This window comes from Macaca fascicularis, chromosome 3, assembly GCF_037993035.2.
Source record: "Macaca fascicularis isolate 582-1 chromosome 3, T2T-MFA8v1.1".
Classification (NCBI taxonomy): domain Eukaryota; kingdom Metazoa; phylum Chordata; class Mammalia; order Primates; family Cercopithecidae; genus Macaca; species Macaca fascicularis.
The window spans coordinates 149636545-149655145 of NC_088377.1; the positions used below are offsets into that span (position 1 = coordinate 149636545).

At 41.2% G+C, this 18601-nt stretch overlaps 1 protein-coding gene across 2 annotated transcripts in view; it reads right to left on the bottom strand.

Annotated features, from left to right (window-relative positions):
- LAMB4 (laminin subunit beta 4) overlaps window positions 1-18601 on the bottom strand; it is a 108354-nt gene that overhangs the window by 65113 nt on the left and 24640 nt on the right. For both annotated transcript variants that reach the window (XM_045388609.3, XM_015447931.4), the window contains exons 9-14: window positions 17920-18040; window positions 16468-16656; window positions 11838-12017; window positions 8833-8942; window positions 5950-6029; window positions 5260-5410 (exon numbers count right to left, since the gene is read on the bottom strand). In XM_045388609.3, coding sequence (XP_045244544.2) covers window positions 5260-5410; window positions 5950-6029; window positions 8833-8942; window positions 11838-12017; window positions 16468-16656; window positions 17920-18040 — 831 coding nt within the window. The remainder of the gene's footprint in view (window positions 1-5259; window positions 5411-5949; window positions 6030-8832; window positions 8943-11837; window positions 12018-16467; window positions 16657-17919; window positions 18041-18601) is intronic.

The following is an 18601-nucleotide window of genomic DNA, read 5'->3' on the forward strand; positions in this document are numbered from 1 at the left end:
AACCTAATCTAAGACAGTGAGTGACACTGTACCCATGCAGATATCCATTTATATAAAAGTGAAAAAAATGGATAAAAATATGACTATTTTGTATTCTTCTGTTGTACTAAACTGACCCACTAAACTGATTCCATGGCCTACTTATTAATTAGCATGTCCTGCAGTTTGAAAAATTACAGCTCTATGGAACCCCAGAGATGGACAATCATGTCCAGATGTCAGGGTAGGAAATGTCAGAGAAAAAGAAATCTGAGTTGGGTTTTAAGGGATGAGAAGAAGTTTTCCCAATCAATAACACAGAGGTGGTCATTTCAAGAAAGAGAGGAGCATGTTGTGCATGCTTAAAGCTGGGTTTCTCAAAGTGCTGTCATGAACCACCTATATCAGACTCACCTAGGGGCACGTGGCAAACACGCAGGTTTCTTGGCCAGCCTCAGATTCCCGGATATGGTATCTCAAGGGTCAGACCTGAATCTGGATTTTAAATAAACTCCCTAGGTAACATGCACAGTAAAAATTTGAGGATCACTGAGGGAATTAGGGGAGGGAAGTAGCGACTCATTCCCCAGTCTCCTCTTTTCAGGTGGACTTCAGATCGAGGAGAGCCACTTCTAGCCTAGAAGTCAGAGTAGGCCTTGTGGGACTGTAGCATAGGAATAGGAACAAGTAGGAGAAAGCAAAGACCCCATGATTAGCGCACATGATCCTGGTAGGGGGAGCAATGCCCACGAAGCCTTCTCTGAACTTCTCAGCTGGGGTATTTCTCTGTAATCTGAAGTCCATATCATGTTACATGCAGCTGTTTCATGACCCTTAGCCCAGCCCACCACACATTGGCCTTTGTGTCCACAGCTCCTTCCCACTACAATAGGGGCAGGGTCCATGTTGAAGTATTTCTGTTTTCTTTCATTCAGCCATTTTATTCACTTGAGAAGTTCTCTTATGTGTAAGCGGTGCTGGGTTTGGGAACAAGACAGCCAACGTGTGCTTTCATTTGCTTCTCCAATATATCCATTTGTGCATATGCACCCAGGAAGGCTCAGTAAAAATCTCAATACAGCTAATAAATGAAGGAATGAACCAACCCACAAACAAGCCTACAGTGGCTCTGACTTTCGTGAATAACAAGGGATGGCTACAAGGTCCTCTGGACTCTTTGGGGCTTCTGTAGCCATGGGAGACTGGGCCGTGAGGAGGTGGCATCGCTCTGCCACTGATGCCAGCACTGACCAACTGCAGCGGCCTCAAAGTCTGAGGCACAGCTACAGCACCAACCCAGGGGCCATCAGTGTGTCCTTCCTTCTCCATCTAAGAGGAGAGCCACTCCTCAGCACTTTACCTCTCCTTACTAAAATGACAAGAAATTGTGAATTCACAGTGTGCAACTCTCTAACTCTTCAGAGCCCAGATTTCTAGAAATTATTTGTTTTGCAAAGAAATAAAGCTATTGATGTTTTTCCCCAGAGGATCTGATTTCTTCGGACTTGGTTTTTCCTTTCCTCCATTTCTATTCATGAGGGTAATAAGAGCTTTTACTAACTGAGTACATGCATGGACCAAGCACAGTTGTAAGTGCATTCATTACCATATAATTCATTTACGGCCTGTGACTGTGGCCATTCATAAATGGTTTACCTCACTCTGCTCATCAGCATGGAAGCTTTACTTCTGATTTCTCTTCAGTATTATCTTTTCTTTGTCAATTATGAAATCACTTCCTTGTTGCTGGAAATACACATCACATTCCAGGCAAAGCTGTTGCTAAAATCTTTTTTTTTTTTTTTCAGTTTTCTGTTTTCCAAAATGGGCAACTTTGAGACAGAGTCTCCCTCTGTCACCCAGGCTGGAGTGCAATGGCACGATCTCAGCTCACTGCAACCCTTGCCTCCCAGGTTCAAGTGATACTTGTGTCTCAGCCTCCCAAGTAGCTGGGACTACAGGTGTGAGACACCATGCCCAGCTAATTTTTCTATTTTAGTAGAGACAGGGTTTTGCCATGGTTGGCCAGGCTTGTCTCAAACTCCTGACCTCAGGTAATCTGCTCTCCTTGGCCTCCCAAAGTGCTGAGATTACAGGCATGAGCCACCAAGCCCGGCCTAACATCTTAAAAAGAAATGACAGTTTAAGTACCCATCAGAAGTATTAATTATACCATGGACCAAGAGGTTCAGATTATTCCACCAATGAACCATAGAGAAAGTTAATTGTAATTCTTCTTAGTTCTCCAATTAGAATGTTGAAACAATTCTTCATAAGATGCAGTTGGGTTTGCTTTTATTCACATTCATAGTTTCATCTCCAATCTTTCTCTTCTCTCTGTTACCTCTTAACTTAGGTCCTTATTTGTTCCTGTCTGGACTAGTGCAGTCTGTACAGAAATGGGTTTCACTTCTGTTAGATTAAGTTTGTAAGAATACTGAGGACGGCCTCTGTCATATCATTCCCTTGCACAGAAGGTGGCGAACACATCTGACAGCAATCACTTAAGCATACTCTGAGAATGACCCTATGGTCTAAAAGGAATGTGAGTTTAGAGTTCCCAGCTAAGGAATCTGGGAGTCGCCAACCTGGAGATTCATTCCTTATCTCTGAGGAACATCTGAACCTCTGGCCCATCCTGTGGAATACAGGCCATACAGAGGTTTGAGGCCCTTGGTTTTGGGTTAAATGAAGGTTTTATGGAAGAGGTTGCTGGGGGGAGGGTACTAAGTGAAAATGCTACATAAACTACACTTTCTTTTTTTTATAGCAGTGCTCCTGTCTAGCCTGCTGCCAATAGACCCCTGTATGTAAGTTCCCTCAATCAACCCTATGTCTCATTCGCTGGCTCTGGGTGTCTTCTTCGGTCTCTTTGAACATGGTGCAGTATCTATTGAGGTCAATAGGGGCCCAGCATGACAGAAGGCTTCAGTAAGTTCTCATTGCCCAAAAAATAAAGTTTAGCCTCCTTAGCAGGAGACTATAATTTTATTTTATAATAGTTCTCTATTTACCCTCCCTGCTGTACTTGTGTCTATACCTGCCTTGGTTCTCCTCTGAACTGTTATTTATAACTTGCTCTGGCTAGATTGTCTTCTCATAAAGGCTCACTCATGGCTCAGAAATCCTAATACACTTACTGATTCTCCTTATCATTTGTCACTGGCCCATCCTAAGCTATCTATGTAAATGTGTTAGCTATAGTAAAAACTCCTGGAGCCAGTGACCCTAACTAATCCTTATCTGTCCTTAGCCTGGAGCTCAGCTTTGTGTGCACATTGTACAATAAAAAACGGGTTAAGAATAAGAGTTGTGTTTGGTTTTTTTTTTTGAGACATGGTCTCTTGCTCTGTTGCCTAGGCTGTAGTGAAGTGGTGCAACCACAGCTCACTGAAGCCTCAACCTCCCAGGCCCAAACTATTCTTCTACCTCAGCTTCCTAAGTAGCTGGGATTACAGGCATGTGCCACCATACCCAACTATTTTTTGTCATTGTTTTTGTAGAGGTGGGATTTCACTATGTTGTCCAGGCTGGTCTTAAACTCCTGGACTCAAGTGATCCTCCTGCCTTGGCCTCCCAAAGTGCTGGCTTTACAGATGTGAGCTACTGTGCCTGGTCAAGAATAAGAGTTTTTAAACCAGATGCACCTGGGTTTCAATCCAGTCTCTCCCAACTCCCACTATCTACTAGATGTATGACTTTGAGTGACTTACCTAACCTCTCTAATGTTTTTTCCTCATCTGGGAATTAGGAATAATAGGTTGTTTGGAGAGTTAAATGAGACAATGTATGTAAAGCACAAAGCATAGCACATTAAATACATGGAATAATATTAATAATAGAGCAACAGTGACAGCATAGCAAACATACCATAACATTTTGTTAATGAATGTGTGCAAATAATCAAATGGTAACCAACTTAAATCTTTTCTACTACAGTTAAAGATCATACCCTCAGCAGAGAAAGAAAATTATTCACATTATTGCCCTTTAAACTCTTAATATCAATCCCACCTTGAATGCTTTTTCTTTTGTCATAGGCATTACTTTCTAACTTGTTAAGAAAATGTTACCTGCCCTTTAAACGTATTCCATGTCCTGGATATTTTTCCTTAAGCCACTGAGGGAGTAGTAAGGGTTCATATCATGCATGATTTAACCCCCCTCACAAGTGAAATCAGCATTGTTTCAGACGCTTTACTCACAACCCCTGGCTCAGAGCTGTATTGGCATACTTGATATTAGTCTACTTAATTGGTAACAGGATAAACATTTGTTCAGTATGTGCCGTGTTGGGGGTGCTACATCCATCTATTTTAGATAATTATGTTTATTCTGTTTTCTTATCTAAAAAGTGAGACCTAGTTATGACCTAAACAGACATACTAATACTTCTTTCCAAAAATTTTTTTTCAGCAAACATCATAAAGATGCAATATTCAAGACCATGAAGAAGAACCCAGACAATGGATTATTTCATTTGGAATTTGGATTCCACCTACTGCAGTTGTTACATCTAAGTAGGGGCAATGAAAATCTCATGCTATAGTCTTGAGTGTAGTCAGTAAAAGAGCAAATTCCAAGCCTCCTACGGGGCATTTTCATCCCTCCCCATCTGTCCTTACAGATAAGGAACAGATTCCAGGAATGACTCAGTTACTGGAACCTAGAATTCATTCCCCTTGTTTTCTTTATCTGTCCAAATCCTGTCTTTGGGATCAACTTTCACATGCTTTCTCTCCTTAAAGAGTTTCACCTTGAATTACCTTTCCTTTGTCATATTCCTATCTGGAGTCACACTCTTGAGAACCTTCTATACCTTCGTCGTTCATTTATTAGCAGATATCTATAAAGTTCCTACAGTGTGTCAGGCACTGTGCTATAGTGCAACAATGATGAATGCTGTACACATCCACCTCACCCTTTTATAGTTTATAGTATCATGGGGAGATGGAGAAGTAGACACTCAATAAACACATTTTGTCTGATGGGTATACCTTGAAACAGCAAAAGTAAAGTCTGTTTCATCATAATTTGATCCATTCACATTGATGGGCCAGACCCTGTGCTAGACCTGGGAGACAAAGATGAATTAAACAGAGACTCTGTGCTCAAGAGTTATATAATCTGCATTTGCAGGTTATAACAAACTCTGATCTGCATCTTTGGGCAAAAGCATTCTTCTCTAGGTATCTTAACCATGATCTCAAGTATGTGCTGTGTGTGTTTACTGATGTATCATCAAACGCAGTCTGTAGGGAAAGTAAATGAAATACGAACCAAAGGCGCCAGTCCTTGGAGTGGCATGGCTTCCTCCGCCTCGTAGAGATAGAAATTCAAAGGAGCAAAGAAGTAGCCAGGGGCTGGTTCAGAGCAGCTACGGCCAGTGACATGTGGGCGGCATTCACACTGCCCATTCTTGGGTGAACACCTGAGGAAAAAGCAATTCATCCTGAAAAAATACAAAGTAGGTGAGTGTAAAATGAAGGTGTATGGGTGCTGGGTTAATGCTCCCTGAGTTTGGAGCAATCCTGAGAGTCAGTCAATCAATAGTCCTGTGGGCAGATGTAGAAAGGCCATGGGTTTAACATAACCAGTCTTGAATAGTGAATCCAGGGTCATGGAGCCCAGGCGGCCACTTTTTTCCCGCAGTTCTGCTCTAAAATCTGGCAAAAAGGGGGCATTAGGATCTCTCTTTACAGGATGGAAAAAGCTGGTGTTTTAGGCAGGTCACACGTATTCAAGCACCCTTGCCACCAGCTTGTGGTGGGATACCCAGCAGAAGGATTGTTTACCTCACCCTTGGAAATATTTGAAGTGAAACAAATCAAAGGGTTGTAGTTAATGTTTCAAGATCATCGCTTGTCATGGAATGAAATTTTTCACCTATGACTATGAGCATATCAGAATAAAATGTGCTTTTATGTTTAAATAAGGAATATTGCTATAAAACTTACTCATTTGACTTACACGTTAGAATAAGCACCTCCAATATCACAGTCACAGGGAGAACACCCATGGAGATGATTTCCCAGGCCCCAGTATCCAACCTACAGAGAAAACAGGCTCAGCTGATTCCTGCTATGAAGATACTGTTGCTCTGAAGTGCAATATTGAAATCACTACAATGCAATTGCCACACATCAAATAGCCAAACAGCCTGCACCATCTCAGAGAAGCCTTCCTGGCCTATGTGCTTGGCTAGTGATCTCCACAGACACATCTCCCATCTCCAGGATTTGAAGTAAGGGGACAGGGCTGGGTACAGTGGCTCATGCCTGTAATCCCAGCATTTTGGGAGGCCAAGGCAAGTGGATCACTTGAGGCCAACAGTCTGAGACCAGCCTGGCCAACCATAGTGAAACCTCGTCTCTACGAAAAATACAAAAATTGCATGGGTATGGTGGTTCATGCCTGTAGTCCCAGCTACTTGGGAGGCTGAGGAAGGAGAATCGCTTGAACTTTGGAGGCAGAGGCTGCAGTAAGCCGAGATCATGCCACTGCACTCCAGCCGGGGTGATAGAGTGAGACTCCATCTCAAAAAATTTTTTTAAAAATGAAGGGGACAGGAAGGTTGTCCATGTAATGTGTCAAGTGGAAAAGCAATGGAAGCCTTACAATTCCTCTGACATCACCAGTTTATGCTCAAGCTGGGTTATGTATGTCCTATTGGAATAGAAGTTCTTCTACCAGCCTATGTGTAACTGCCTTTATCTCCCGTCCCCCCAACCCAGATGGAGTCTTGCTCTTTTGCCCACACTGGAGCACAGTGATACGCTCTTGACCAACCTCTGCCTCCCGGGTTGAAGCAATTCTCCTGCCTCAGCCTCCCAAGTAGCTGGGATTACAGGTGCCCACCACCACGTCCAGCTAATTTTTGTATTTTTAGTAGAGACGGGGTTTCACTGTGTTAGCCAGGATGGTCTTGAACTCCTGACCTCATGATCCATCCGCCTCAGCCTCCCAAAGTGCTGGGATTACAGGCCTGAGCTACCAGGCTCGGCTATGTAACTGCTTTTAATAAAACTTATAGGTTCCCTTACCACAACAGTCCCTGGGGATTTTACCCATGCAATAGTGAAATGTTTGGAGGCAGAGAAATCATTCAAGTTAATTTTGAGATATTACATGAATATCACACTTTAGCATAGGCATTTGTTTATCAATCAGTTGTTTTGGCATAATAACATGAATCCATGTGAGAGATCAACTCTGTTGTTCCAGACTTTTTCCATCATTGCAACATCTTGACCGTTGTTCAAAATAAACAGCTGGTTAGATACAAATAACTATTTTCTAAGTGTTATAATATTTAGTATAAAATGCTCAAAAAAAGTCTTCTCCAACCAATCTCAATTGAACATGCTCCGATAAAACTTACATTTTAGTAGGTATGAAATTCTCATTGGATATGGTCTTGTTAAGCATCCATATTTTTTGTATCTTGGTACAATTTTACACATGATTTTACTAAAAAAGATACCTTTTAGATATTAAACATTGATGTCTTTGGACACAATGTGACAAAGAACTTGATGTTTTTCCCCAAACCAAAACTTCAGTTTAAGAAAAAAAAAAAATGATGTGACAAGAACTGCTTCCCACAGGATGTGGTTGTGAAAACTCCCTCTAGGACAGGGATTGCTGCCATGCTGGCCACCTCAGGGCAGATCCACGGTGCCACTGGAGAAATGTGGATATGGAGAACCTGGTGGGTACACGGGCTCAGCCACAATGGACAGTTCCCCCATGGGGGTCCCTATTCAGTTATTTTACTTGCTTTCCCTGCAAGCAAAAGTGAGTCTGTACTGCACATGTAGCAGTTAACCAGCCAGTAAAAAAAGTCAGCCTGAGCCTAAGCTTTGTCTGGAATTACATGATTTGGTTGATCACATAATTTCAGGATTTGATGATGCTATAACCAACTGTGCTCCTTTTTTTGTGTCACACACTTATGGTCATGGAGATTGGCATGGCTGACCTTTCTCTTTAAGGTACAATTTTCAGATTTTCTGACTTCTCTTCTAGAATCCCTTCTTCATATTTCCTTCCTTGCTTCTTTCCCCCACCCTGTCTGCCCCATCCTGTTTTCAGTGAAACGACTTAAAATATGAGCACAAAACCATGTCCTCATAGGCATATGTTTCTTATTCATCAGCTACATTTCTTCAGACACATCGAGGTCACTGTTCTTTTATTAGGTTAAGTTTTTGTGTTTTTTTCTTTCTAAAATGTTATGGTGAGCTGCCAAGATCAGACAACAAAGAAAAGAGTTGGGTTTGAACTCCCCAATTGCATCATGCATTTCTTATGGAGTGAATATGTTTTATTTTACTAATTTTAGATGATACATGCTTGTATGTTTAGTAGAGTCTGTGAAAAATCCAAGAGTTTATTTCCCACAGGAATCTAAAATACATTAAACCTATGTTTGTTTTTTTATAAGACCTTATCCAAAACATTTTTAGGAAGGGCGCGGTAGGGATGATAAGGGGATTGTGTGCAAGGGATAGAAGTTCTGGTGGCCCAAAACATGGGCAGATAAATGTTCTTCTATTCTACTGCTTGGCATTTTCAGGAAAACAGTGGATAAATCTAATAACATCTGTGCCTGGGTCGGTTTAGTCCAGTCCAGTGGTGTGCTGGTAAATGTTTAACAGGCAGCTCAATGCAGGGGTGAGGGGAGGCTGATAGGTAGTGTTTGCTGATTTCTGTAGTGTAAATACTCATACCACTGGAGTACTAAAACACAATAGGAAAAGGAAGGAGATTAGCAAAACCAAGTCTCACCTAGGCAATGGCAATAGAAATCCACATCATTATATAAAAGGGAAATGATAGTCAAATACATACAGTGCATTCTTCGCAGTGTGCTCCGGTGACATATGACAGGCACAAGCATTGGCCTGTATCCACATCACAGGTCAAGAGTGGCAGACTCCCAAGGGGGTTACAGTCGCAGGCTGAAAGCACAGCATACACAGTTATTCTCATTCTTAATTCCTCCGCTCTTGTGAGTGTACTTAGTAGCTCACACAAAGCAAGAAGTATAACCGCAAGAACACAGAGAAGCCTGCCCTGCCAGGTTTATTGTGTGCCTGGCTGGTGATTATTGTATTGCATACAATCTCACAGAGGAAATCCTGTGTCAGACACTTCCAGAGCCTTATGTAGTTTTACTGGATGGCAATTAGGAGGAGACAAGTAGGTGTAGTTAGCTGTACATGCTGCAGTACTGGCACAGTAACCCTGAGTGATGCTGACCAGGCTGGTGACTCAGAGGCAGGAGTTTCTGGGAGTCATGGTTATTACTGATGGCTCCTTCCCTGGCAGATGCATCTGGAATCCCGCTCTCTCTTCTCTCCCTTAGTACTTTGTTACTTTTTCTCTTAATGCCCTCCATCCTTCTTCTCCTTTACCCATAGACATTTCTGAGCCCTTCATATGTTGCAAAGGCTAAGAAGACATGCTACCAGAGCAAGGAATACACTTGCAGCAAATACCGACGTTCATGGAAATAACCCAAATGTCCCATTGACTAATGAATGGATAAATAAAAGTGGCACTTCTGTACAATGGTATGTTATTTAGCAATAAAAAATAAAGACGGATGTAATCTGTAATATGGATAAAACTTGAAAACACTGCTAACTATACCATCTTAACCATTTTAAGCAGGCAGTTCAATTGTGTTAATACATTAACATCGTTGCATAAACAAGCTCCAGAACGTTTTTCATCCTGCAAAACTGAAACTCTATGCCCTTTATATAATAACTCCCCACTCCTTTTCCCCTCTAAGCCCTAGCAACCACCATGCTGCTTTCTGTCTGATTTTGACCACTCTGGGTACCGCATATAAGTGGAATCATATAGTCTTTGTCTTTTTGTGACTGCCTTCTTTTACTTTGCATAATGTCCTTAAAGATCATCCATGTTGAAGGATGTGTCAGAATTTTTTTCCTTTTTAAGGAAGAATAATATTCCATTGTATGTAAACACCATATTTTGCTTATCCACTCACCCATCAGTGGATACTTGGGTTACTTCCACCTTTTGGTTAGTGTTGCTATGAATGTGGAAATACAAATATCCCTTCAAAGCTCTGCTTTCAATTATTTTGGGTATATACCCAGAAGAGGGGTTTCTTTTGTGGGGGGATGAAAATGTTATAAAATCGATTGTGGTGATGATTACACAACTTCCAATATACTAAAAATTATTGAATTGCTTACAGGGTGAATTGTATGGTATGTAAATTATATTCAATAAAGCTGTTATGGGCTGGGCACAGTGGCTTATGTCTAGAATCCCAGCACTTTGGGAAGGTGAGGCAGAAAGATTGCTTGGGATCAGTTCAAGACCAGCCTAGGCAACATAGTGAGACTCCATGTCTTAAAAACAAAAAATTAGATGGCTGTGGTGGCACATGCTTATACTCCTAGCTACTTGGATGCTGAGGTGGGAAAGTTGCTTGAGCCCAGGAGTTTAAGGCTGCAGTGAGCTATGATTGTACCTCTGTAAGCCAGCCTTAATGACAAAACAAGACTCTGTCTCTCCCCCCAACTAAAAAAAAAAATTTAAAGCTGCTATACACCCACACACACCAAAATAATGTTCAACTTGTTCTTGGAGGACATCAGTTTAGTCAGAGAGTCAGAGAAACATGTGGAATGCTGAAAGGTATGATGGGAAATTGGTTTGATATATAATTCATTATCATGACATTTAATTTTGCCATCAAACCCAAGAAGAGCATTTTATTACAGAAAGATTCAGCCCAATGTTCTCTAAATATGCAAATAATCCACAGTTCCATATATGGGCAAAAATATGGAGCAGGAGGCTGTCAGCAAATGGAAATTATTTACCCAGGGTTCCTGATGAATCTGTAGCTCTACAGAGGCCTGGAGCAGTTCTAAATTTCTGTGATCCTATAGCTGAGGGTTGGCTCATTTGGCCTCAGAAAACTGCTGAGGTTTTCTTCTATTTCCACTCCCCGCCTTTCCTGAGCTCTTTACTTTTTTTTTCTTTATCAGAGAACATATGGATCAATATTAGAAGGGGTGTGAGAAGAAAGTGGAAACATAATTTAAAAAATGAAAAGAGGCCGGGCGCGGTGGCTCAAGCCTGTAATCCCAGCACTTTGGGAGGCCGAGGCGGGTGGATCACAAGGTCAGGAGATCGAGACCATCCTGGCTAACACGGTGAAACCCCGTCTCTACTAAAAATACAAAAAATTAGCTGGGTGTGGTGGTGGGCGCCTGTAGTTCCAGCTACTCGGGAGGCTGAGGCAGGAGAATGGCGTGAACCCAGGAGGCGGAGTGCAGTGCAGTGCACTCCAGCCTAGGAGACAGAGCAAGACTCCATCTAAAAAAAAATTAAAAAATAAAAAGTTCTCCACTAACTGCTTGGAATTTACGGGAACCAATATGTTACTTTTTAAAACCCAGAGGTTGGCAGGATTCTTAGGTATTCATGATCATCAATTTTTAGGGCAGACAGAGACAGCCCCAAGCTTTAAAACACATAGGGGCTAAGGTGGGCAGATCACTTGAGGTCAGGAGTTTGAAACCAGCCTGGCCAACATGGTGAAACTCCGTCTCTATTAAAAATACAAAAATTATCTGGGCATGGTGGTGGATGCCTGTAATCCCAGCTACTCGGGAGGCTGAGGCAGGAGAATTGCTTGAACCTGGGAGGTGGAGGTTGGAGTGAGCCGAGATTTTACCATTGCACTCCAGCCTGGGCGACAGAGCAAGACTCCATCTCAAAAATCAACCAACCAACCAACCAACCAACCAACCAACCACATAGAGGTTGATGGATGCTCGCCCCATCGCCCACCGTGGACTTACGCTGGCAGCCCAAGGGGTCAGTGGCGCTCAGTCCGTAGTGGTTGGGCTTGCACTGGTCGCATTTGGCTCCTTCCACGTTTTCTTTACAAAGGCACTGGCCGGCCACAGACCCTAAGGCAGGATCAGAGTGGCTCACACAAATACCACCAGATATGGTCCCATCAGGGTCACATTCACAAGCTGGGGACACAGACATTCATTATTTTAGTTAATTGCAAATTGTGGGAAGCCTGAAATATAAGCACAGCATTTTACTCATGCTATAACTATCTCGCTTTGTTTAAATAATTAAATGTTTAAATAATTAGACCACTTGGCAAGAGCTATTCAGAAATGTCTCCCAGATCTCTAGCCTTGGAAAACTTTGAATAAATCCACACATATATTTTTAAAAGACTTTTAAATGATTCGAAAGTCAGAGGACCAGAGGAAGACTGCTGTTATGACAATTAAGACTAGATTATGTTAAGAATAGATTGATTCTTCTGGGGATGATGAGAACGTTTTGGAATTAGGTAGATGTGATGCCTGCACAACATTGTGCCGGTGAACTGCTGTTCATTTAAAAATGGTTAATATGTTATGTGAATTTCATCTAAAAATAGATTTAAAAAAAGACTCTAAAGGTGAAAATAAGGTCAAAATCTCTGAAACCTGGTTAAAAAGTAAGTCTCTCCTCTATCACAGAAAAATATGTCACAAGGAAAAGTGACATTCTATTTTATTTTCCTTGGAAGAAATACCTATAAGAAGGAAAGGAAAGGAATAGCGAGAAGTATTCATATCCTTGGTTTTGTTGGGGGAAATCTGCCGACAGGTCAAGAGCTTGACGGAAGAGATTCTGGAAAATGGGATAAACAGTCACTTGTAGCAAAGGAGCCATAAAGGTAGCAACCTTTTTTCTGTTGTTGTTGCTGTAGACATTTGAACAACTCAAGGATGGGGTGTCATATGAAAAAGAATGTTGACAGTTTGAATTAATTCTAGAGGGTAGAACCAGGAGAGAGTAGAAGTCACAAAAGGTAGCACTTGGTTGAGTTTAAGGAAGAACTCTCTAATAGTTAAGGCTGTCCAATACTGCAGTGAACCCCTCATCATCGGAGGTGTCCAGGTAGATGTTGAAACAGCACTTGTGGCTTTGGTATGGATGGCAAATGTGTTGTTGGGCATTAGATGACCACCAAGGTCTCTTGTACCTTTGTGGTTCTGTGTTTCCATGGGCTTCCACTTTTAAGGAGGTCAATAAAAATTAAAAATACAAATATCCTGATTTTAAGGAACAGTCACATTCACATTTATACATGCTTCCTTTGGATTACTAAAAACAAAAAGGTCAAGTCTAAAACCATGTCTATATGACTACCATTTAGGTTAGTGAGTTTAATGGAAACAATTCAGTCAAACCAGTTGTTTCACATTATTGAAGCAACCCGTGTTTGCTCTCTGACGCAATCTTTCACATTTCAATCATTTGTTGTTTGTTATTGTTTTGTGACTGGTGACTTACTATGAAAAAATAGCATTGAGTTCTGTTTAGTTTGCAAAAACCACAATTTTCTTCTAATTAAAGCCAGTTGCTTCTAGAAAGAAGGGAACAAACTGGATTCATCTTAGAAGTGGCCAAAAGGAAAAAGCTAAAATTTCTTTGGGAGATACTCCAAAGAATCAGTATTGAGTTCCAGAGAATAATTTAATTATGCACAGAAGTATCCTTTGGGAAAGAGATGTGGGAGGGTAGATAGTAAACGTTCTTCGAAACAGCCTATGTCATGACCTTTAGAAGTCTAATTAAATGTCTTGGTGTCACACAATTCTAGCAAACTTTTATTATCAGCAGTTGAGTCTACCAAATCTTGCTTTTCTGTATCAAACTTAATGGCATCTTAATTATAGAAAACTTAAAATTAGTCAACTCTTATGCCTGGAATCTGCTTATGTAAATATTTAGGTTCGAACGAGGACAACTTAGAGAAAATTTATATGAGAATGCTAATCAATCTTCAAATACACATCGTTTGTATATATACACACAAACATTTGTTTAGGTAAACTAGGAGAAACCGGGGTGTCTCATGATAGTAGTTGGTTACAAACTCCTCATCTACCTTTTATGGAAAAATTCCTTGTTTACAAAGAATGACTTCTTAGTTTCATACCAGGAGTACTAGTTTTCTTTCCAAAGCACTATCAAATTAATACTCAGTGGTTCTTAAGGAACAAGACTTTGATTGACGTACTCAAAATATTTGGTTTATTATTTCCAAATCTCTTTCCAGATTCCTAGATAACCTGTTTCAATAATTGTATTTCCCTGATTCTACCCAACAGAGCAATTTAATCTTCTTTTATAAATACATAGCTTTTAAAACAATAACAGTTATGTGTGTGCATGATTACAGATTGTGGTAAAAACTGTAGGATACTTAGGAAATTGCTCTAAAGAAATAAATTTTCTGATAATCTAGTTCTTTATATCAATTTTGAACACGTCATGTAGGTAAATTTTATATAGTCAGGTGCCTACTGAGTAATTCAAGCCAAAATACTTCATTGATGCATTTTCTATATTGTGATCACTTAAAGTTTGAAATCTAGGACATTGAATGTATTCAGATGGCTACTGAATTACACTGTATAAGACTTCATTTTATGTATTATTATTATATGAAAGTTGAAGTTAGATTTTATAGCAGCTTCCCTGCCCTCACTTTAGCATTATTTGGATATACCCTAAGAAGTGGAATCCCTGAGTATTGGGAGAGGCAATCCTCAATGGGTGCTGGTATCCTGAACGTTCTTGCTAAGTGTGCCAGCCGTGCAAGGCCCCACTGGCTCTTTATCTAGCCATTTCTTAGAGTTGTGCTTGCAGCAAGCAACCTTGAGGGATGGAGTGGCATCTTCCCCTGCATAAAAAATAGGCTTGCTTCCACTTGCTATAAAGCAATGAATCCTCCAAGTTCAGTGTTCCTCAGCTGCATCATAAACTCACTAGATGTGCACTATTCACATGGTATCTTTGTGTCACTCCCATGGGACATGGGGACATGGAAACTCAGGCCAATACAATGATCTTGTTGCTTGCTATGCCATGAGTTACAAAGTCTTTTGTATTTGGCCCAAGAGTTTTGTGTCTTCTGTTATCCATGAAACAATAACAGGCCAACTTGTTAGTCTGCAAGTAGAGTAAGATTTCAGACCCAGTTACTGACACTGGGTATTTGAAATCAGGTTGGAGTATTTCTGTAGGCAAAAATGTGTAGCAGTGATGGGACAAGAGTGAGCAAGCAAGGTGGCTGGGGTGCAACATTTAAGGAGGTACCCACTCTCAGATTTGTGCAAGCAGCAAGTGTTAGCCCTGCACTTCCATCACCCTGATAGTGAGTTCTTCCTTACATTTTGGAACTTAAGTGCCTTCCTTGGCTCCCTCTAGTCCCAGTCCTGCAGGAAAATGCAAATTAAAACAATAATGAGATACCATTTGATTAGTGAAAATTAAAGTGTGATAAAACCAAGAAAGCAAAAATTGAAGTTTGACAAAATCAAGTGTTGGCAAGGATGTAGAGCCCCAGGAACTCCCATTTACTATGGTGTGAGTGGCCAATGGCATATTCACTTAGGGGACCATGTGGTGTTATTTAATCAATTTGAAGTCCATACTCCATGGCCCAGAAATTCCACTGCTAGGTATGTCTCCTAGGGACAAAGTTTGCATAGATGCTCAAGGTCACATACACAAGAATGTTTACTGCAGCATCCAAAGAAAAGTGAACAAATAAGTTTTGTCATACTTAAAGGAAAACATTCTATAAGAAATTAAAATGGAAGAACTAAGGCTACCTAATATGGAAAAGTCTCAAAAATATAATGTTGAATGAAATACCCAAGTTGCTGAAAGACACATACAAAATGACATCATCTATCTAAACTTTGAAAACATGTCAACATATATTGTTCGTAGATAAAAACACATGTGAAAATGTGAAAAAAAATCATGATAATGCAAAATATATGCATTTACCCCTAGCAAGGAGGGTAGACAAACGGGACAGTTGTGTACCTGAGACATTGATATAGTGCCTGTCATGTTTTATTAAAGAAAGTCCCGAGAGTGACAGGCTAAGACTGTTTTAGAGAAAGCTGATGGTGGGGTATAAACGTGTCTAATATATTATTCTCTATTATTTTGTACATGCTTGAAATATTTCATTTAAGAAGTTGAGATTCAAGATAAAAGGTTTTTAAAGGTTTTTAAAAAGCGCAAGTTAAGTAACATGTTAGCTTATGCATCTTAACAGCAAAATTGAAGTGTCTACAGCCAGTCGAATGTTTTAGCCAATTTTACCACTTTGGTTCCTCCCCCAGCAGGCTTCCATGATACTCAAGGTGTCTGCCTCTCCTCGTGGAATCCTACATAATTTCCTAACTGCCAGGACAGACACAGATTATTTGGATCAACTTGTTTGCAGAAGGACAAGCTCTTAAAGCAGAGGTATTTTTGCAATCCTCCACTCCCCAAAATAGGGTAGTCCGGAGATGCCGTTAAGCAGAGAGGGCGCGGGCAGCCCCAGTAAGATCAAACTGAACTTGGCTCAGACAGCAGGTAGGATCCAGGCAGGGCCCAGGGACTCACGAATGCACGCGTAGGGATCCGAGATGGTCTTGAGGGGGTCCCTGTAGAAGAGGGGCCTGCAGCGGTCGCAGTGCTGCCCCTCAGTGTTGTGCTGGCAGTCTTCACACACGCCCCCGCTGAGGCCACCGCTTGCCAGGTACATAGTCATGTCGAAGTGACAGCGGCTGGAGTGGCTGTTACAGCTGCACGCTGAGAGGAGAAGAAAGTGACTGAGAGATGGACCAAGGCCTCGGGTGGCACAGCCAGCACCTCCGCACTGGTCAGGGCACCCGCTGGCCCTCCGCGTCCTCCTGCCACTTTGTGTTCTTTGTATAGATGTACCAAGAAAACAAAGGGAGAAAATGTGTGCTCTCAGGGGATCTTTCTAGTACTCTGATTCTGCTCCAACGCTTTCTATAAAATGTGCTCCCGATACGTTAAATATGTAGTTTTTAAAAATCAAGTGAACAAAAGTAAATCATTTCGGTGATTTAAAGTCACAGAGTACAATATTTGTGGTATTCATTAAAGGATGCTTTTACTGACTTATGCTTTGTGCAACTGACATTTTTACATGAAATGTTCTGTATGCTCTGGGATTCCTAGAGAAGACGGCAAAGCTCAATCGGCCCGGCCTCTCCACATAAGCAGGGAGCTGCCAGGGCTGCGGTCAATTTTATCTCATCTGAGGCTGGGCCAGAGGCCTGGAGGGAAAGGCAGTCTGTTTGGAGGAATTTGTCTTCATGGTAATGTCTACACTGTTTGTCTTTTTGGTTCTTTTCCTGTAAACAGTCCAAGGTCAGGCTGCATTTTCCTGGGTCTTGTATACTGTGACTCTCATGGATGAGGCTTTTTTATTAGAGCTCTTCTAGGGACATTTCATTCCCTCAAATTGTTTGTCCTAGTCTGGGAAAAGAAATTGAATAACAAATTTGTTTGGAAGTTCATTAAAATTCAGAGGCAGCAAACATGTTAGCCAAACAAAACCAGCATCTTATTAGCCTGAATATTTTATTTAAAACAATACAATAGCCTGTCAAACTCAATACTGGGCCTCATTTCTCCTATTATCCTACAGCTGGGTTTAAGGTCACGCTCATGGAATGTATGACTATTCAGGATGACAGTACAGATCTCTGAACCAAATCTAGTGTTCACCAAATTCTTGGAGTTGCCTTGTCCCTGCTGATATTGCCATTATATGGCTCCGTACCTCTATTGGAAGGGTGCCACACAACATGCTTACTGTTTTATTTTTAAAATTAAACAATTTGTGGTGTGAGGATTGGAGAAGTTGGCAATTCTTCTATGTGAGATAATTGGGAACATCGGGATATCACACTATAGGAGCTGGGAGGACAGCCTCACCACTTTGGTGCCTGCAGCCCCACAGAAATGAACGAAGTGTTTCTCAAAATAAGGAAACTTAGAGAGAGCACACTCAGTCTATGCAGGGAACTGAGTTTCACCCACATCTGCAAGCGTTGTCCTGGAGTTCTGCAGCTGGCCTCCAAGGAGCATCCTGGAAGAAGTCCTTGCATCTCTCACAGTTTGGACCATCTGTATTGTGCTCACAGACACACTGACCGTGAACCTGCATTGTGCAATAAATAGAGCATTAAAAGAGGGCTTGTCCTTGGGGACGTTGGGGTTCTTTAAATGGGAAATGAAATACCAGGTCCTGGTACCTCTCTGATCCTTAGTTTCCCGTATGTTAATTACAATACTGACCTTGACTATCTTCTATTATTTTCTTAACTAGCTTTAAACTTTATAAAAATTTAAAAAGTTCAGTGAATTTCTAAAATACAATACTGTTTTTTGGCTTTTCTAAGTTCTAGTTTCAGGGCAGCACATTGCAGCCCTCAATAAAGTGAGGGACAGGATGGCTAAGGGGTTTGTGTGGAGTCGTGGGGGAGTGGTATATGGGATTGTTCAGGAGCATAAGAAAAAAGAGGGAGTTAGAAAAGGGAACGAAGCTGAAGAAAGCCATGTGATTCTCCTGGATTTTCCCAAAATGCTCTAAATGACCCACATGCAGAGAGAGAAGTTCTGTTTCCAGTGAATGGGAAACAGTGTAGCTGAATGGGAAGGCACACTAGCTGAACATTAAGCCTTGTGTGAGTATGCCTAATAAACAGTTGACATTTATTTA